This window comes from Balaenoptera musculus, chromosome 13, assembly GCF_009873245.2.
Source record: "Balaenoptera musculus isolate JJ_BM4_2016_0621 chromosome 13, mBalMus1.pri.v3, whole genome shotgun sequence".
In the NCBI taxonomy this organism is placed as follows: Eukaryota; Metazoa; Chordata; class Mammalia; order Artiodactyla; family Balaenopteridae; genus Balaenoptera; species Balaenoptera musculus.
In genome coordinates, this window is record NC_045797.1 from 54,771,924 (window position 1) to 54,791,662 (window position 19,739).

Genomic DNA, 19,739 nt, shown 5'->3' on the forward strand with positions numbered 1-19,739 from the left:
TTTATTGTTATATTAAGATAAATGTCAGTGATACCTCTGAGGTGTTAGAAACATTTCAGTCATAGGGCTTTGTCTCTACATGCTAAGCCTAGATGGCCACATGGGCCTAACGGCCCAGATCTTATCAGTAATTTTTTCTTGGACTATTGATTAATTTTGGAAAAAAACAAGAGGCCATCTCTTTCCCCTGCAGAGTCTGCTATCTTCTGATCTTCCCCATTCTTGTCTTGGCATCTAAGACATTTATGTAAGTTGAGTTATTTTTTTAATGGGATGCAAGATCATCAAGTCTTGAGAGTTCTAGTCAAGAACTTAGTTAAGCTAGGACTTACCATATTGGGCTCTCCTTTCAAATAAGACTGTATCTGTGAAGGCTCTCAAGTGTAGTTTCAACAAAATGGTTGTGGACTCTCAGGTTCTAAGTGTTTACAAAAAAGTCAAGAGGCCCTTAGATGACCTGCCTTTCCAATGACCTTTGTAGAATCACAAAATACCAATTGTCCATGACTTTCACTTAAGAACTGGCTTCTTTCCAAGCTCTGTGGGTGTGAGTCAGTCCAAGAGGCAAGGGTTTGGTGACTCGAGGGTCCATCTCTTGTTCTCATGACAGTTAAGTTCAGAGGGTGTACTCGGCCATTTATGGCACTCCCCAGTCTGGCCTGACTCACTTCTCAGCCTTCAGTTCCACTGCTATTCATGAGCCTCTGTTTCAACCAGACACAATTAACTATACCTCGAGCATTTCTACCCTTGCTTTATACAGCTGTCCCTGATTGAGACAACTGCCTGGTTTCTTTTGGAATACTTGAATCACACTTGCTTTCCTGACTTCCATCCTTCTCAGTACTACAACCCACAACCCACAATTTCATCCTCCTATAGCCATCATGTCAAGATCATTTGCCTATCATTTTTCCAGTACCGCTTTCAGTTATCCTTTCAGATGTACCCCTTATCTTGCCAACCAGCATATTAGGCTCCTCAGAGACAACAGTGACTGTCTTATTTCTTATGGCACTCATCATGGTGCTTTTGTTCATTCTGAGTGCCCAATAAATAGTTGTTTGTTGAGGAGCAACTACCTGTTTATTGTCTTACTCCCAATTCCTATCTGCATTTATTCCTGTGATGGAATCATAGATGTTAATGATGTTTATGAGAAAAGCAAAGTTGCCTGTATAATTAATGACCAAAAAACCAATCATTTGGAATAGGGAGCAACTCCTCCCGCCACCCCAGCCCTTGGATGTCCCAGCCAGAGCTAGATAGAACATCAGCATATACAAAGACACGGGTGTGGAAATGAGTATTGAATGGTCTTGTGTTTTTATCTTTTCCCAGATGTGGTTGCTCACCTGCCTACCGCTCCCGTGAAATGGCAGCTCGTGCCTTGGTCCCATTTGTTATGATGGACGACATCCCTGATACCATCCGAACTCTGTTGGCCAAACTCCCCAACTGCACTGACCAGTGTTTCCGGCAAAATCATATTCATGGGACACTTCTCCAGGTAAGTACAGTCAGTCTTTCTGACTTCTGTCAAACACAGACACTGTTAGCAGGTGAAGATTTGTTATACAAGCTTTTCACTTTATCCGTAGAACTTTTTTCTACTGCTGAAAGAACAAGTATTTCCTAGGTGTGCTTTTTTCATCATAAACATGAATGCGGTGTCACACTGTGATTCAGTCAGGCCATCTTTTGCATTAAAACCTAGGTTTTCTGTAGCATGCTTTTCCATTTAGCCTTCCTCTCTGAACCAGGTGGAGTTGTGTCTTTTCCATCAAGTATGCCTGCAGAACATTCTAGGCCACTCCGTGTTCAGGGTGAAGTTGTGAGCATTCCTTGATACACATCAGGGAGCTTAACACTACAGTACATGAAATATCAAACCCTACTTTCCTATTTTCTCTGTGCTATCAATACAAAAGAGACTTTTCTTTCGAATAAATATACAAATTGATTTATTGCTTTTAACTTTTCTTCTAGAAAAGACTCAAGTACAACAAATGATTAAGAAATACACTTCTTATTGAAACTGTCCTTTTTGACCCCTAGCTATAAACTTGGTACTGGTAAGAAGGTCTGCTGTTCACGTGGCTGCTGTAGTCACTCACAGTGGGGCAGGGCGGGGGTGGGATTTAAATATCAGGTCATGCTTCTGATTTGTGAGCAGATTAGAGAGATGGCCTTGAGATCCAAATATATGTTCTAAGCTTGAAGTCCACACTGCTGACATCAGAGGCAGTGTGTAGAGTGGTTAAGGCCTGTGATTCTGGATCCAGACTAGTCTAGGTGTCAGTTTCAGATTCATCACTCACTACCTGTACATCTGTGTCTTCATTTTTGAACCAAGGATAATAGTAGTGTATACCTCTTAGGGATTTTGTGAAGACTAAATGAATTAATGCATATAAAGTGATTAGAATAGTACTTGGTACATAGCAAGATATATAGTTATTATTGTTATTATCATAGTTTTCATAAGTCTGTGCTATAATGAAAACTGATACTTTTTAACTAATTCCATCTAGGTGAGAATATAAGATAGACCTATTTTTTGCCTTCCTTCCTTGGTTGTTTTATATATTTATCAAGTATTTGTTGAATGGTTCGTATACACTACTGTGTCACAATCAAAATAGTGACCAAGTCAGTTCTTGCGTTGAAGGAGTCGAGGACAAAAAAAAAAAAAACAAACAAGGCCAGAAAATGGGCAATTACAATGTAGTATGCCAAGTGCTAGGGGAGCATAGCAGGGTCACCTGACTGGTCCTGGAGAAGTCAGAGAAAGCTTCCCAGAGAAAGTGACATCTAAGAAGAGAGCAGAAGTTAGCCAAGGGAAGGGAGAGAAAGAGTTCCGCCTGCAGAGGGAACAGCATATAGAAAGGCTCAGACTGGGTGAGAGTCAGCCCATCTGGAAACTGCAGGGTTGGGTGGGACTAAAGTTCTAGGGTGGCAGGTCTCAAACTGGTCTCAGGACCTCTTTACCCTCTTAAAAGTTTCTGAGGAACCCAAGTGGCTTTTGTCTATCAATATTTAATTAGAAACTAAAACAGAAAATAAAACACAAGAACTCACAAGCACACATTCCGTTAGTCATTAGAGAGATGACATCATCACACACCTTGTAGCCTCTGGCAAACTCCACTGTACACTTGTGAGAGACTGAGAATAAAAGAGGAAAGTAATGTCTAGTGTCATTTTGAAAATAGTTTAATCTTGCAGATCTCCTGAAAAGATTGTGCAACTCCCAAGGGTCCCAGAACAGATGGTCTGGTCTCCATTATATGCATTATGGATCATTGGTGGTTTCTTTAATACAAACTCTTAAGCACTCATCTCCCTTGGTCCTCACTATATCCCTGTGATGAAGAGAGGGGCTGGGGTTGTTATCTTAGTTATAAAGATGGGACCCTGAGGCCCATACAATTGTGTCAGACTCCACTGCTTCTTTGAAGGGAAAGGGCCTGCAGTAATGAGTAATGCAGAACAGGCTTTTCAGAGATAGGGGATGCAGCTGAGTTAGAAGGAAGGCTCGGATTGTCGGGCGGCATCAGCCGTCAGATTTTCTTTATTGAAGATCCACTCTTGGCCGAACTTAGAAGTAGTGAGGTTGGAATTGTTTCTTTGGCTCTTTCACCAGTTGTACAAATGGGCCTCCCAGACTCGTTCCCCATACACACCACTAAAAGGTCTGGCTTGTGTTTCACCAGTCTGCCCAGCCACAAAATACAGTCTTTTTCTCGCAGGGCTGCCTTTGATATTCTCAAAGTTACTTCTTCTGCTACATAATATGTGAAACACTGTGGGAAGGTAAAAACCCTCTAACTCTGGGGTGGTTGTGACTATTCCTCTTGTTCCTGAGTGTTGGGGAGATGAAGGGCTTGTTGGAAAAAACAACAACCATATGGGTGTTGGGTGCTGGGTATTGTGTTCGTGTTTGTCAAACAGATTCCTGTCTTTACCAAGATTGGCTTATACCCTGGTTGAAAAAAAGAAGTCAAAGGCCTGTGGAAATCTTTTTGTCATGTCTATTCGGGTGTCTCATCTGTGTTGTAATAGTTCTGTTTCACCCTGTTGTTCTTTGTGGGGAAAGCATAAGGGGTTAAGACAGGGAGGGCTCTTTTTCTCTTTTCCTTCTGTAGTTTATAGATTCCTTTTCTGCATAAAGCTACCTTTGAAATCAGTAAAAGACCTGCACCTGGAAAAGAGATGTTAGGGGTTGAAAGGAATAGTAATCTCCATGGGACTTTCAGAGCCAGCTAAGTAAATAGAAAGTTGTTATTTTTTTCAGAAGCAGGAAATCATTTTGTAATCAGAAAACAAATTCTTTCACAGAACATTTTCTTGAATTATACATTTTGACTTCTTTGAAAAATGTTTACATAAATATATCAAACCTTGGAGTATTTCTGTAGTACTATACCTTGAAAACAAGAAATGTGCTGATCTCTGAATTTTCGGGGACTATGGAAGAAAGGCTCAAATTATAGGACATGCAAAAAAGGAAAGAACATGTGGGATTTGTTTCTTGATCATTTTAAAAACCAGAGGCTCATAATTGCCATGTTGAAATGGATGGAAGTAATGCACATCAGAAAAGGTGAGATTATCCTGCAGGTTCACGAGAGCCAGTGGTAAATGACATTAAACCTCAGTAAAGGCTAGATAAGAGACACGGACGGTACCTCATTTGGGAGCAGCACTGGCAGGGCTTCCCTGTCTTTTAAGTAGAATTAAACGTCTGTTTTTGTTGCCAAAATTCTTCATGTTGGGGACTTGATGTTATTACAAGGTTACTTATCACTCCCAAGAAATCGAGTTAGAGTTCAAAAAGTTCTTTTGTACTGAGGAAGAGTTTGGCCAACAGTCATGAGGAAAGATTTATTCTGATTCTTGGGTACTTAACTCATCTTTTGGTGTTTCCTAAGGAAACATATACCATTTGAAGTAAAAGTTTGAATTCTGAGTTTTTTCATTTCCTGCCCAATTTGGTTATTTTTCCTATTGTACAGACATATAAAAGCTGATCCCTGCTCTTTCCTTAATTAAGCTCTTTTTTTTTTTAATATTTTCTCATATAACTTTTTCTTTGATCCATGGCTATGTAGAGATGTGTTTCTTTTTTTTTAAGTTTATTTATTATTTATTTTTGGCTGTGTTGGGTCTTCGTTTCTGTGCGAGGGCTTTCTCTAGTTGTGGCAAGCGGGGGGGCCACTCTTCATCGTGATGCGCGGGCCTCTCACTATCGCGGCCTCTCTTGTTGCGGAGCACAGGCTCCAGACGCGCAGGCTCAGTAATTGTGGCTCACGGGCCTAGTTGCTCTGCGGCATGTGGGATCTTCCCAGACCAGGGCTCGAACCCGTGTCCCCTGCATTGGCAGGCAGATTCTCAACCACTGCACCACGAGGGAAGCCCCTAAGCTCTTTTATTTGGGTAAGATTAAGTGGGCAGTTGAGGAAAGTTAGCTGCTATTAAAGCAGAAAAAGCAATTCTGCATTTATGTGTACATTCTAGACAAAGGTATTCTTTTTTTCTTCAGTTAATCCAAATAATCACCACAGTTTTACACATCCCTTTCCTGGTATTAAATTTTCTCCATTTTTTACCAGCAGAATCTGTCGAACACTTTGTTTAATTCTTTTATTCCGGGGCCCCAAATTTGGAGCCTTGATTTCTGCACTTTAAGAATTCTGGGTTAAAAAGATTCCACTTTTCTGGCTGTGGAGTGGAGTAGCATTGCTGCATCCGTCCTTGGGTTGATGTGAAATATTAGCCAGGGATGGGCTTCAGATAGCCTAGGCCCACGCACTTAGAAAGTTTGCCATGAGAGAAGTAAAATGAACATTTTGAGCACCCCTTGTATTCCACATGAATTGCACATGCGATTTCATTAATCCTCCCAGCAACCCAGCAAGATAGGCATTATTCTCTCCCTCTCTCTCTCTTTTTCACACACACACACACACACACACACACACCACATTCTCTCTGTGTTTCTGATGAGGAAATTGAGGTGAGCCTGGCAGAGTGACTTGAGTAAAGTCACAGAGGTAGTCAGGGGTAGAGAGAAGACATTAAAGCCTGCAGTCCTTTTCTCTTTAGAACTTGTTGCGTCCCTAATAGTTTATGTGAATAACTACTTTTTATGCCTAGGGAAACCAAATCAAGAATCCATCTTTGTTTTAATCCCTTGTCACTCAGTCTCCTTAAATCTAATTTGACATGATACTACAACATTGGAAACAAAGAAGTCCATCCATATTATAAAGAGGGACAGAGGAAGCCGGTGAAACCCTGCAAAGCTACAACTGGTAAAAGACCTTTAAAAATACTTATTGTACCTTCCCTCCCTCTGCTTGTCTCTTTCTCGTCATTTCTCTTTGGTCTCCCATTTAATACTCCTAACCTGGAAATATGGAATCCTCTCTTGGGACCTAGGTCATAACCAAGTTCACAGTTGCCACACCTTCTGTCATCCTTAAGGGTGTGACAAAACCTATCAAACATGGGCAACCATAGGAATCGTAGATCCTAGGCCTGGGAGCTGCTGGGACCGTGAAAAAGTGGTCAAGATTGAATTCAGTTCACACTGTGGAATGCCTACCCTATTCTAGGCTCAGTGAAAACATGAGTTTGCCTTTAAGCCTTTTACCTCCCAGTATGGGGGAGCTGTGGGTTAGAAGCCAAGTGAGCCACTTAAACCCTTGGGGACCAGGGAGCATATGAATAACAGAAAGGAAGACAAGGCAAAAGATGAACACATCAATCATAAAAGGAGACTGAAGCTAAGGCCCTTTCTGCTTTAGTCTGTAACATCCTGATATGCTCTGTGTTAGGGCTTGCGTTAGGGTCTTTATGAGGATGGGTATAGGGGTGCTGGGCTGGGAGGGACAGCATGAGGACAAACATAGAGGTAGATCTTGGTATTACCTTTGTGGAAAAGAAAAGCAGAACACCAGGAAAGAAATAAAGATAGGCCAGTTTGGCCAGCTAGTTGTCTGAAGGAATCACTGTTCTGAAAACAGGACTAAGACCAACCACCCTTTACTGTCTGCTGTAGAGAGAAGCAGTGGAAACAAATAGAAAATGAGTGATGGAGGGAGCCTTAAGTATAAATTCTACTGGAGTTTCCTAAATAAGGAAGAGAATGCTTTTAGAAAAAATATTTTTTACTAATATTGTTGCGCCAAAACCTGTAAGTATAATTTAAAAGAATGATCAATTCCATCTTTTTAAAGTGTGACCATATAAAACAGCACCTTATGCTTGAAGAATTTTAGTATTCATATTTCATATGAATGAAATTTTTCATATTTCTTAAAAGTATAGAATTGTGAAACATAAAGTAAAAATTTGCTCAAGCTGTCCAGAAATGGAACATTCCTTGACAGATTCCATTTGGTGACCTAAGCTTGGCCTATCTCTGTTGTTTATTTTGTATTCAGAAAATATAATTTCAGAATGGAAAATAAAAAACAAAAGCATGAAATTATGCTGATGTTGTAAATTGTAAATGGATGGCTGGTCAGTGTGCTTGTTTTCTGGAATGAGTCATAAAGGCTCACTCTTGTCACTAGTGGCCAGATTTACTCGTTCTTTCTGAGGGCTGTGTTCCTGTGAAAGGAGAAAAATCTAAGTTGTCAGCAAGGTCCCCAGTCCAAGGAGGGCTAAGGCAGAGTTTCTCCCGTGGCATGGCTGTAGATGTGTCAAGTATTTATTGAATCCTTCAGCTCTCGGGGAGTCTGAGTGGGGCCTTAAGGGGCTGGAGGCTCCAGGCAATCACCTGCAGCATCTCTTTATCCCAGAGTGCCAAAGGAGGATTATATTCTGTGTGTTCCTTGACGTGAAAAGGATTGGGAAGCACTGGGCCCTTAAATAAAGAAATAAATAAATGAAGAGAAAAGTAGACCTTGTTAAATCTTACCTTTTGGCAATATATTTCTCTCTGGCAATATATTTCTATCTGGATATGAGCCGAGAAAAGTCATTTTTAATTAAAGTGCTTCTCTTGAAGATGAATTAATCCCTTCCTTATAAATATCGAAAGGCTTTTATTTGGTGTGTGTTACTTCGGGAGCTTGCCCTGGGTGTGGGAGACAGCTTTTAGCTGCCAGGTTGAGAGCATTGACTGTAGTGCACCTTCACCATCACTCACCAGTGTCCTACTGCTGTTTTGTGAGGCTCTGAACTCATAGTATCAGCCAGGGGTGTGTAGAGTCCAGAGATTTGTCAGTGGATGTATCCCCAGGCTTTTGTTACTATTTTGAATTAGAGTAGGGGAAGTAATAGTAGAAAAGAGTATATGTATAGGGATTTCCCTGGTGGCGTAGTGGCTGGGAGTCTGCCTGCCAATGCAGGGGACATGGGTTCGATCCCTGGCCCAGGAAGATCCCACATGCCGCTGAGCAACTAAGCCCATGCGCCACAACTACTGAGCCTGCGCTCTAGAGCCTGCGAGCCACGACTACTGAAGTCCGCGCACCCTAGAGCCTGAGCTCCACAACAAGAGAAGCCACCACAATGAGAAGCCCGTGCACCACAGCAAAGAGTAGCCCCTGCTCGCCGCAACTAGAGAAAGCCCGTGAGCAGCAACAAAGACCCAACACAGCCAAAAATAAAATAAATAAAATAAATAAATTACGACTCCGGCACATAGTAAGTGTTCAGTGCACATTAATTGCTGTTGTTACTGCTTGGTGTTGCTGCTGCTGCCACCATCACCACCACCCTCATAGGGGTTTATGATCCAAAAACGTGAGGACCACTGATGCAGATGGTGAGTGAAGGATTTTGAGCTACAGAAAGCTGTGCTTTAGAAAAATTAATGTTGTGTTGAAATAGTAATGTAAGAATCTCTACTGATACGTGAGTGTGTGCGTAAGAGAGGAATAAGTTGATTTTCAGCAATTTTTACTTTATGTGTTAGCATGCTTCACAAAGACGTTCCTCTGATCACTCAGTGTTCTCTACCTTCCAGTAGGTCATATTGAAGATTATAAGAACTGAGATTAGTTCTGATTTTTAAGGGTTGAGTTCTGCCTATCAGGTTGTTGTTCCTTGCACCTGTTTTGTTTTGAATTACACCCCCTCCCCCAGACCCCATCAGAAACCCGATGAATCAGGAAAGAAACACTGTCACACTGTCCCAAACAAAGGAGTCCTTTACCTTTCGAAGGGGAAAATTTGAAGTTCATAAAGTGAAAGGGAAATACAGGATCCTCCTACGTAGATTAATCTAGCACTTTTCCGAGTTCACCTTTCATCTTGGAAAACACACTTTCCATCCCCTCCCAGCCTTATTGTTTGAGACTTTTTATGACAGAAGATAATTCTGAATGTTCTTAAAAACACAACAAAACAAAACATTGCTGTGGGCACACTAGCAAGCTTCTGTCGTTTCCCAGAATTCCTATAAAATATCTGATGGTGTGTGGTCCCATCCTGTGATGTGATTCGTTTGGCGGGCCTCCATCCCATGAAGACAGCATTATTTGTCGTTTGTTTTTGGCTCTGCCAATCTAATAGGCAAAAGGAACACCTCATTGTTTCCCTGAGGGAAGCGTTTTTGAGCTCGCAGAGCACATGTACTTGTTGCATAGCCCTGGGTTTCGTTTAGAGCACCCAGTGTATTTCAGTTACTAAGGACTCAGTTGGCTGTTCAAAAACACTGTGGCTGCGAATAGCCAGACAATATGACAGCCACCTTAGAGGCCTGAAGGAAAATCAGTCCCGGGCCTAAAGGAAATAAACAATAAAAGTCTTTCTATTTTAAACCATGTTATTGTTCATCACATTCTTATATTTCTCTGTACAGTTGACTCTTGAACAACGCGGGGTTGGGGTGCCGACAGCTGTGCAGTGGGAAATCCACACATAACTTTTGACTCGCCACCACTTAACTACTTAATAGCCTGCTGTTGACTGGAAGCCTTAATGATAACATGGACAGTCAAGTAACACATATTTTATAGATGTATTATATACTTTATTCTTGAGTAATCTAGAAAAAAGAAAAAATTATTAAGAAATCATAAGGAAGAGAAAATGCATTTACAATTACTGTACTGTATTTATCAACACCATTAAGTTTAGTCTGTTTACAAATGAATCTTCCGTCAGTACCTACATCAATATTGTCTTCTATGATACGAAACACTGTAGATGTTATATGCATTACTAACACTAGACATTAAAAATGAAAAGATAAATGTGAAAAAGAAATATTTATTTTCAGGTATAATGATTCATGCATTGATAACAAAGAAGCAGCAATATGATTGCTTTATGGTAGCCTAGCCTATACACTATAAAAACTTTATGACCTACAGTATTAAAGACATATTCATAATACAGTATCAGAAACTTTGTTACATTTTTAAAAACTACTTACCTGTGATAATAAGCTGATACTCAGTTTCTCCAATTACTAGAGAGAAAGGTATACCATAGTATGATAATGTAATTCTTTGAAAGCAAAGTTATAAAACGGTAAGAAAACTAACACACTCTTTTTTTTTTTTTTTAAAGATTTGATGAAAGTTCATAATAATGCAGTTGACAAGAAAATTAGTTATTTCTGAGATATACATTTTAAAGTAATAACTAGGATTATTACTTATAACATTATACCAGAACATATAAGATTTTTAGAAATTTCATGTAATGTCTGAAACATTTATATTAACATATTTCCATACATATTTCCATACAAATACAAATATAAGATTTTTAGAAATTTCATGTAATGTCTGAAACATTTATATTAACATATTTCCATACATATTTCCATACAAATACAAATATAAGATTTTTAGAAATTTCATGTAATGTCTGAAACATTTATATTAACATATTTCCATACAAATAACCCAATGAAAGTTTAGTATTAGTTGTTTTGTTTGTTTTTTTATACTGCAGGTTCTTATTAGGCATCAGTTTTATACACATCAGTGTATACATGTCAATCCCAATTGCCCAATTCAGCACACCACCATCCCAACCTCACCGCAGTTTTCCCCCCTTGGTGTCCATATGACCATTCTCTACATTTGTGTCTCAACTTCTGCCCTGCAAACTGGCTCATCTGTACCATTTTTCTAGGTTCCGCATACATGCATTAATATACGATATTTGTTTTTCTCTTTCTGACTTACTTCACTCTGTATGACAGTCTCTAGATCCATCCATGTCTCAACAAATGACTCAATTTCGTTCCTTTTTATGGCTGAGTAATATTCCATTGTATATATGTACCACAACTTCTTTATCCATTCGTCTGTTGATGGGCATTTAGGTTGCTTCCATGACCTGGCTATTGTAAATAGTGCTGCAATGAACATTCGGGTGCATGTGTCTTTTTGAATTACGGTTTTCTCTGGGTATATGCCCAGTAGTGGGATTGCTGGGTCATATGGTAATTCTATTTTTAGTTTTTTAAGGAACCTCCATATTGTTCTCCATAGTGGCTGTATCAATTTACATTCCCACCAACAGTGCAAGAGGGTTCCCTTTTCTCCACACCCTCTCCAGCATTTGTTGTTTGTAGATTTTCTGATGATGCCCATTCTAACAGGAGTGAGGTGATACCTCATTGTAGTTTTGATTTGCATTTCTCTAATAATTAGTGATGTTGAGCATCTTTTCATGTGCTTCGTGGCCATCTGTATGTCTTCTTTGGAGAAATGTCTATTTAGGTCTTCTGCCCATTTTTGGATTGGGGTGTTTGTTTCTTTGATATTGAGCTGAATGAGCTGTTTATATATTTTGGAGATTAATCCTTTGTCCGTTGATTCATTTGCAAATATTTTCTCCCATTCTGAGGGTTGTCTTTTCGTCTTGTTTATGGTTTCCTTTGCTGTGCAAAAGCTTTGAAGTTTCATTAGGTCCCATTTGTTTATTTTTGTTTTTATTTCCATTACTCTAGGAGGTGGATCAAAAAAGATCTTGCTGTGATTTATGTCAAAGAGTGTTCTTCCTATGTTTTCCTCTAAGAGTTTTATAGTGTCCAGTCTTATATTTAGGTCTCTAATCCATTTTGAGTTTATTTTTGTGTATGGTGTTAGGGAGTATTCTAATTTCATTCTTTTACATGTAGCTGTCCAGTTTTCCCAGCACCACTTATTGAAGAGACTGTCTTTTCTCCATTGTATATCTTTGCCTCCTTTGTCATAGATTAGTTGACCATAGGTGCGTGGGTTAATCTCTGGGCTTTCTATCTTGTTCCATTGATCTATGTTTCTGTTTTTGTGCCAGTACCATACTGTCTTGATTACTGTAGCTTTGTAGTATAGTCTAAAGTCAGGGAGTCTGATTCCTCCAGCTCCATTTTTTTCCCTCAAGACTGCTTTGGCTATTCGGGGTCTTTTGTGTCTCCATACAAATTTTAAGATGATTTGTTCTAGCTCCGTAAAAAATGCCATTGGTAATTTGATAGGGATTGCATTGAATCTGTAGATTGCTTTGGGTAGTATACTCATTTTCACAATGTTGATTCTTCCAATCCAAGAACATGGTATATCTCTCCATCTGTTGGTATCATCTTTAATTTCTTTCATCAGTGTCTTATAGTTTTCTGCATACAGGTCTTTCGTCTCCCTAGGTAGGTTTATTCCTAGGTATTTTATTCTTTTGTTGCAATGGTAAATGGGAGTGTTTCCATAATTTCTCTTTCAGATTTTTCATCATTAGTGTATAGGAATGCAAGAGATTTCTGTGCATTAATTTTGTATCCTGCAACTTTACCATATTCATTAATTAGCTCTAGCAGTTTTCTGGTGGCAGTTTTAGGATTCTCTATGTATAGTATCATGTCATCCGCAAACAGTGACAGTTTTACTTCTTCTTTTCCAATTTGTATTCCTTTTATTTCTTTTTCTTCTCTGATTGCCGTGGCTAGGACTTCCAGAACTATGTTGAATAATAGTGGTGAGAGTGGACATCCTTGTCTCGTTCCTGATCTTAGAGGAAATGCTTTCAGTTTTTCACCATTGAGAATGATGTTTGCTGTGGGTTTGTCATATATGGCCTTTATTATGTTGAGGTAGGTTCCCTCTATGCCCACTTTCTGGAGAGTTTTTATCAGAAATGGGTGTTGAATTTTGTCAAAAGCTTTTTCTGCATCTATTGAGATGATCATATGGTTTTTATTCTTCAATTTGTTAATATGGTGTATCACATTGATTGATTTGCGTATATTGAAGAATCCTTGCATCCCTGGGATAAATCCCACTTGATCGTGGTGTATGATCCTTTTAATGTGTTGCTGGATTCTGTTTGCTAGTATTTTGTTGAGGATTTTTGCATCTATATTCATCAGTGATATTGGTCTGTAATTTTCTTTTTTTGTAGTGTCTTTGTCTGGTTTTGGTATCAGGGTGATGGTGGCCTCATAGAAAGAGTTTGGGAGTGTTCCTTCCTCTGCAATTTTTTGGAAGAGTTTGAGAAGGATGGGTGTTAGCTCTTCTCTAAATGTTTGATAGAATTCACCTGTGAAGCCATCTGGTCCTGGACTTTTGTTTGTTGGAAGATTTTTAATCACAGTTTCAATTTCATTACTTGTGATTGGTCTGTTCATATTTTCTGTTTCTTCCTGATTCAGTCTGGGAAGGTTATACCTTTCTAAGAATTTGTCCATTTCTTCCAGATTGTCCATTTTATTGGCATAAAGTTGCTTGTAGTAGTCTCTTAGGATGCTTTGTATTTCTGCGGTGTCTGTTGTAACTTCTCCTTTTTCATTTCTGATTTTATTGATTTGAGTCCTCTCCCTCTTTTTCTTGATGAGTCTGGCTAATGGCTTATCAATTTTGTTTATCTTCTCAAAGAACCAACTTTTAGTTTTATTGATCTTTGCTATTGTTTTCTTTGTTTCTATTTCATTTATTTCTGCTCTGATCTTTATGATTTCTTTCCTTCTGCTAACTTTGGGTTTTGTTTGTTCTTCTTTCTCTAGTTTCTTTAGGTGTAAGGTTAGATTGTTTACTTGAGATTTTTCTTGTTTCTTTAGGTAGGCTTGTATAGCTATAAACTTCCCTCTTAGAACCGCTTTTGCTGCATCCCATAGGTTTTGGGTCGTCGTGTTTTCATTGTCATTTGTCTCTAGGTATTTTTTGATTTCCTCTTTGATTTCTTCAGTGATCTCTTGGTTATTTAGTAACGTATTGTTTAGCCTCCATGTGTTTGTGTTTTTTACGTTTTTTTTCCCTGTAATTCATTTCTAATCTCATAGCGTTGTGGTCAGAAAAGATGCTTGATATGATTTCAATTTTCTTAAATTTACTGAGGCTTGATTTGTGACCCAAGATGTGATCTATCCTGGAGAATGTTCCGTGCGCACTTGAGAAGAACGTGTAATCTGCTGTTTTTGGATGGAATGTCCTATATATATCAATTAAATCTATCTGGTCTATTGTGTCATTTAAAGCTTCTGTTTCCTTATTTATTTTCATTTTGGATGATCTGTCCATTGGTGTAAGTGAGGTGTTAAAGTCCCCCACTATTATTGTGTTACTGTCGATTTCCTCTTTTATAGCTGTTAGCAGTTGCCTTATGTATTGAGGTGCTCCTATGTTGGGTGCATATATATTTATAATTGTTATATCTTCTTCTTGGATTGATCCCTGGATCATTATGTAGTGTCCTTCCTTGTCTCTTGTAACATTCTTTATTTTAAAGTCTATTTTATCTGATATGAGTATAGCTACTCCAGCTTTCTTTTGATTTCCATTTGCATGGAATATCTTTTTCCATCCCCTCACTTTCAGTCTGTATGTGTCCCTAGGTCTAAAGTGGGTCTCTTGTAGACAGCATATATATGGGTCTTGTTTTTGTATCCATTCAGCCAGTCTATGTCTTTTGGTTGGGGCATTTAATCCATTCACGTTTAAGGTAATTATCGATATGTATGTTCCTATGACCATTTTCTTAATTGTTTTGGGTTTGTTTTTGTAGGTCCTTTTCTTCTCTTGTGTTTCCCACTTAGAGAAGTTCCTTTAGCATTTGTTGTAGAGCTGGTTTGGTGGTGCTGAATTCTCTTAGCTTTTGCTTGTCTGCAAAGCTTTTGATTTCTCCATCAAATCTAAATGAGATCCTTGCCGGGTAGAGTAATCTTGGTTGTAGGTTCTTCCCTTTCATCACTTTAAGTATATCATGCCACTCCCTTCTGGCTTGCAGAGTTTCTGCTGAGAAATCAGCTGTTAACCTTATGGGAGTTCCCTTGTATGTTATTTGTCGTTTTTCCCTTGCTGCTTTCAATAATTTTTCTTTGTCTTTAATTTTTGCCACTTTGATTACTATGTGTCTCGGCGTGTTTCTCCTTGGGTTTATTCTGTATGGGACTCTCTGCGCTTCCTGGACTTGGGTGGCTATTTCCTTTCCCATGTTAGGGAAGTTTTCGACTATAATCTCTTCAAATATTTTCTCTGGTCCTTTCTCTCTCTCTTCTCCTTCTGGGACCCCTATAATGCGAATGTTGTTGCGTTTAATGTTGTCCCAGAGGTCTCTTAGGCTGTCTTCATTTCTTTTCATTCTTTTTTCTTTAGTCTGTTCTGCAGCAGTGAATTCCACCATTCTGTCTTCCAGGTCACTTATCCGTTCTTCTGCCTCAGTTATTCTGCTATTGATTCCTTCTAGTGTAGTTTTCATTTCAGTTATTGTATTGGTGATCTCTGTTTGTTTGTTCTTTAATTCTTCTAGGTCTTTGTTAATCATTTCTTGCATCTTCTCAATCTTTGCCTCCATTCTTATTCCGAGGTCCTGGATCATCTTCACTATCATTATTCTGAATTCTTTTTCTGGAAGGTTGCCTGTCTCCACTTCATTTAGTTGTTTTTCTGGGGTTTTTTCTTGTTCCTTCATCTGGTACATAGCCCTCTGCCTTTTCATCTTCTCTATCTTTCTGTAACTCAACACACTCTTAATGTTAAATATCACTCACCTTATGCCTATGTAAGGATAGGCTGTCCACTTCAGTACAAGTCTTACACACCATGTTCTACATGTATATTGTTGTATATTTATTGAAAAAAAATCTGCATATAAGTGGGCCCACAGAGTTCCAACCCATGTTGTTCAAGGGTCAACTGCACCGTGTATCTGCATCCCCTCCTCCCTGTCCTTCCATGGCAGGGTTTCTCAACCTCAACACTGTTGACCTCTGGGGCCTGGTAAATCTTTGTTGTGGGGTCTGTACTTTGCATTGTAATATATTTGGTAACATCTCCCCAACAGATGCCTGTAGTACCCACCCCCCCTTTTGTGACAACAAAAAATGTCTCCAGACATTTCCACATGTCCCTCAGGGGCACAGTCGTCCGTGGTTGAGAACGTTTGTTCCATGGTACCTGTGGATTCTCTCCATGATCCTGTGTGGACAAGGGGTAATGCAGCTCTTTTAAAATACCGACGGCCATGACAGAAACCTTCCCTGACCCATGAACAAATTGTGGCTCGACAAACTACAGTGAGCTGTGCATGGGAATAAAGGATTAGGAGGGGGATATAAAACTCAGGCCGGAAATCTCAAAGGAAGCACTTTTCTTCCCTTTCTCTCCTTCTCTCCCTTCTCTCTTTCTCTCTGCTGGGAAGATGCTGTGAACATTTAAGCCAGCTTGCTTTCAGAATCCCAGCTCTTTGTAGTTTGCTTCATGGCCCTGTCTCGACGTGCCTCTGATCCCCTTGCACAGTGTGTAGTTGAAACTCATTCCTGCCCTCCCCAGACTCAGGGAGCACAATAAAATTCTAGGGGTGCTTTGGAAAATAACACATAATTAGAATTTTCTCACTTTTACTTTAAGTGCTTTGCTGTCTATTTCATTGAGTCTCTCTTGGGCAGGGGGCAAGAGGCTGTGTGGAAAAGCCTTCCCTAGGGAACAGAGGTTCTCTAAAAACTTAACCCAGGACATCAAAATTTTAATTTTGAGTTAAACATAAAGCTTTATCCAGATCCTCAAAATCAGACCTCAAAAAGGAAACTGGAAGATAAATCTAGATGAGGGTGGGACTTCCCTGGTGGTGCAGTGGTTAAGAACCCGCCTGCCAGTGGAGGGGACACAGGTTCAAGCCCTGGTCTGGGAAGATCCCACATGCCGTGAAGCAACTAAGCCCCTGCGCCACAACTACTGAGCTCACGTGCCACAACTACTGAAGCCTACATGCCTAGAGCCCATGCTCCTCAACAAGAGAAGCCACCACAGTGAGAAGCCCGCACACCGCAAGGTAGAGTAGCCCCCGCTCACCACAACTAGAGAAACCCCACGTGCAGCAACGAAGACCTAATGCAGCCAAAAATTAAAAAAATAAAAAATAAAATAAAATAAAAATAAATTAATTAATTTTAAAAATCTAGATGAGCGTGCTAAAAATATATGGTGAAGATAGTAATTATATTAATTTTATTGTTAAAAGGCTTTCAGATACTGTGTATGGCTCAGATACGTAAATGTCTAGAAAGCCAGTAGTAAATTTGTGACTTGACTCTCAAAAATGTTTCAGTATATTAAAAAATTAGAGTTTTTAAAGCACACCCTTAACACCTCTTTTAGACAGTGTCATATAATTCTTATGTGTGCTTTTCTTAGTCTGATTAGAAGGATAACTACAGATATTAAAATGGAGTCTTTCTGGTTTTGTTAAAGGCATGTATTTGAAAAAATAAGCAAATTAAATCTTAATTGAATTTCTGTTGTAACTGTCAATAACAAGCATTTTCTATATCTTCTCTTCACACTAGGAGATTTGGAGGGTTGATAATTAAGGTAAAAATTTGCACTTGTGAATATTTTGATAAATTTTTTTTTCTTCTAACTTTTGCATGGTTAATTTATCAGTCACCCTAATTATCAGTAATTAAATTAGTTATAGATTTTGACATTAAAATATAAAGAATTAGTAAGAATACATAACCAAGCTCATGTTGTCCTTAGAACAAACATATGGGCAGTGGTAGTCTCTTCTCTGTTTTCATTAAGAAACCCATTCAGGTAGACCACTGTTTAATTCCTGTTGCTATTGAAATGCACATTCATTGACATCCATTTCCCCAAGTGTCTTATGATTTTGCAAAACTACTTTGGATAATGAATTCCACCAAGGTCATCTGCAGCGTTTTCCCTGTCTGAATTGGTAGGAAGGAAAAGATAGTCCATTTGCCTTTCTTTCTTTTTTTCAGCTTTATTAAGATATAATTGACATATAACATTGTGTAAGTTTAAGATATACAGTGTGATGATTTGATATATGCATATATTGCAAAATGATTACCACATTAAGGTTAGTTAACTTATCCATAACCTGACATAGTTACAGTTTTGTGTATGTTTGATGAGAACTTTTTAGGTCTACTCTCTTAGCAACTTTCAAACATATAATACTGTATTGTTAACTATAGTCACCATGTTCTACAGTACATTTCCAGACCTCATTTATGTTATAACTGGAAGTTTCTGTCCTTTTTTTTAAATAAATTTCTTTATTTATTTTTGGCTGCATTGCGTGTTCATTGCTGCACGCGGGCTTTCTCTAGTTGCGGCGAGCGGGGGCTACTCTTCATTGAGGTGTGTGGGCTTCTCATCGTGGTGGCTTCTCTTGTTGTGGAGCTCGGGCTCTAGGCACGAGGGCTTCAGTAGTTGTGGCGTGTGGGCTCAGTAGTTGTGGCATGCAGCCTCAGTAGTTGTGGCGTGCAGGCTCAGTAGTTGTGGCGCACGGGCTTAGTTGCTCCATGGCATGTGAGATCTTCCTGGACCAGGGCTTGAACCCATGTCCCCTGCACTGGCAGGTGGATTCTTAACCACTGCGCCATCAGGGAAGTCCCGGAAGTTTGTATCCTTTGATCACCTTCACTCATGCCCACCCCTGCCACTACAACCACCAATCTGCTGTTTCTACAAGTTCGGTTTTTTCTAGATTCCAGGTATAAATGAGATCATACAATATTGTCTTTCTCTAACTTGTCTCATTTAGAATAATGCCCTCAAGGTCCATCCATGTGGACCTTGCCAGTGGTAGCATTTCCTTCCTTTTTTATGGTTGAAGAGCATTACATTGTGTGTGTGTGGGGGTGTGTGTGTGTGTGTGTGTGTGTATCTCAAATTTTCTTTATCCATTTGTCCATTGATAGACACTTCGGTTGTTTCCATGTCATGGCTATTGTATCATAAAGCTACAGTGAACATGGGGGTGCAGGTATCTCCTTGAGGTAGTGATTTCATTTCCTTCAGATATATATCCAAAAGTAAAATTGCTGTAGTTGTACTTTTAATTTCTTGAGGAACCTCCATACTGTTTTCCATGGTGGCTATACCAATTTACATTCCCATCAGCAGTGCACAAGGGTTCCCTTTACTCTAAATCCTCGCCAGCATTTGTTGTCTCATCTTTTTGATAATAACCATTCCCTGATGTTGAACTCTTTTTCATGTACCTGTTGGCCATTTGAATATCTTCTTTGGAAAAAATGTCTATTCAGATCCTTTGCCCATTTTTAAATCGGATTATTTGTTTTTTTGCTACTGAATTGTGAATTTCTTACATATTTTGGAATTAACCCCTTATCAGATATGCAGTTTGCAAATATTTTCTCCCATTCCTTAGACTGCCTTTTCATTTTGTTGATTGTTTCTTCTGCTGTGCAGAAGCTTTATTTTTTTCCTTATTATTATTGTTATTTTTCTGGCTGCATCAGGTCTTAGTTGCGGCACACAGGATCTTCGCTGAGGCATGCAGGGTCTTTCATTATGGTG

General features: G+C 39.2%; 1 protein-coding gene across 1 annotated transcript in view; it reads left to right on the forward strand.

Annotated features, from left to right (window-relative positions):
• The window catches only part of THADA (THADA armadillo repeat containing), a 325,437-nt gene that overhangs the window by 169,113 nt on the left and 136,585 nt on the right, over positions 1 to 19,739 (forward strand). Inside the window, 1 exon segment of the mRNA XM_036872571.1 lies at positions 1,342 to 1,510. Within this exon segment, the coding sequence (XP_036728466.1) occupies positions 1,342 to 1,510 (169 nt within the window).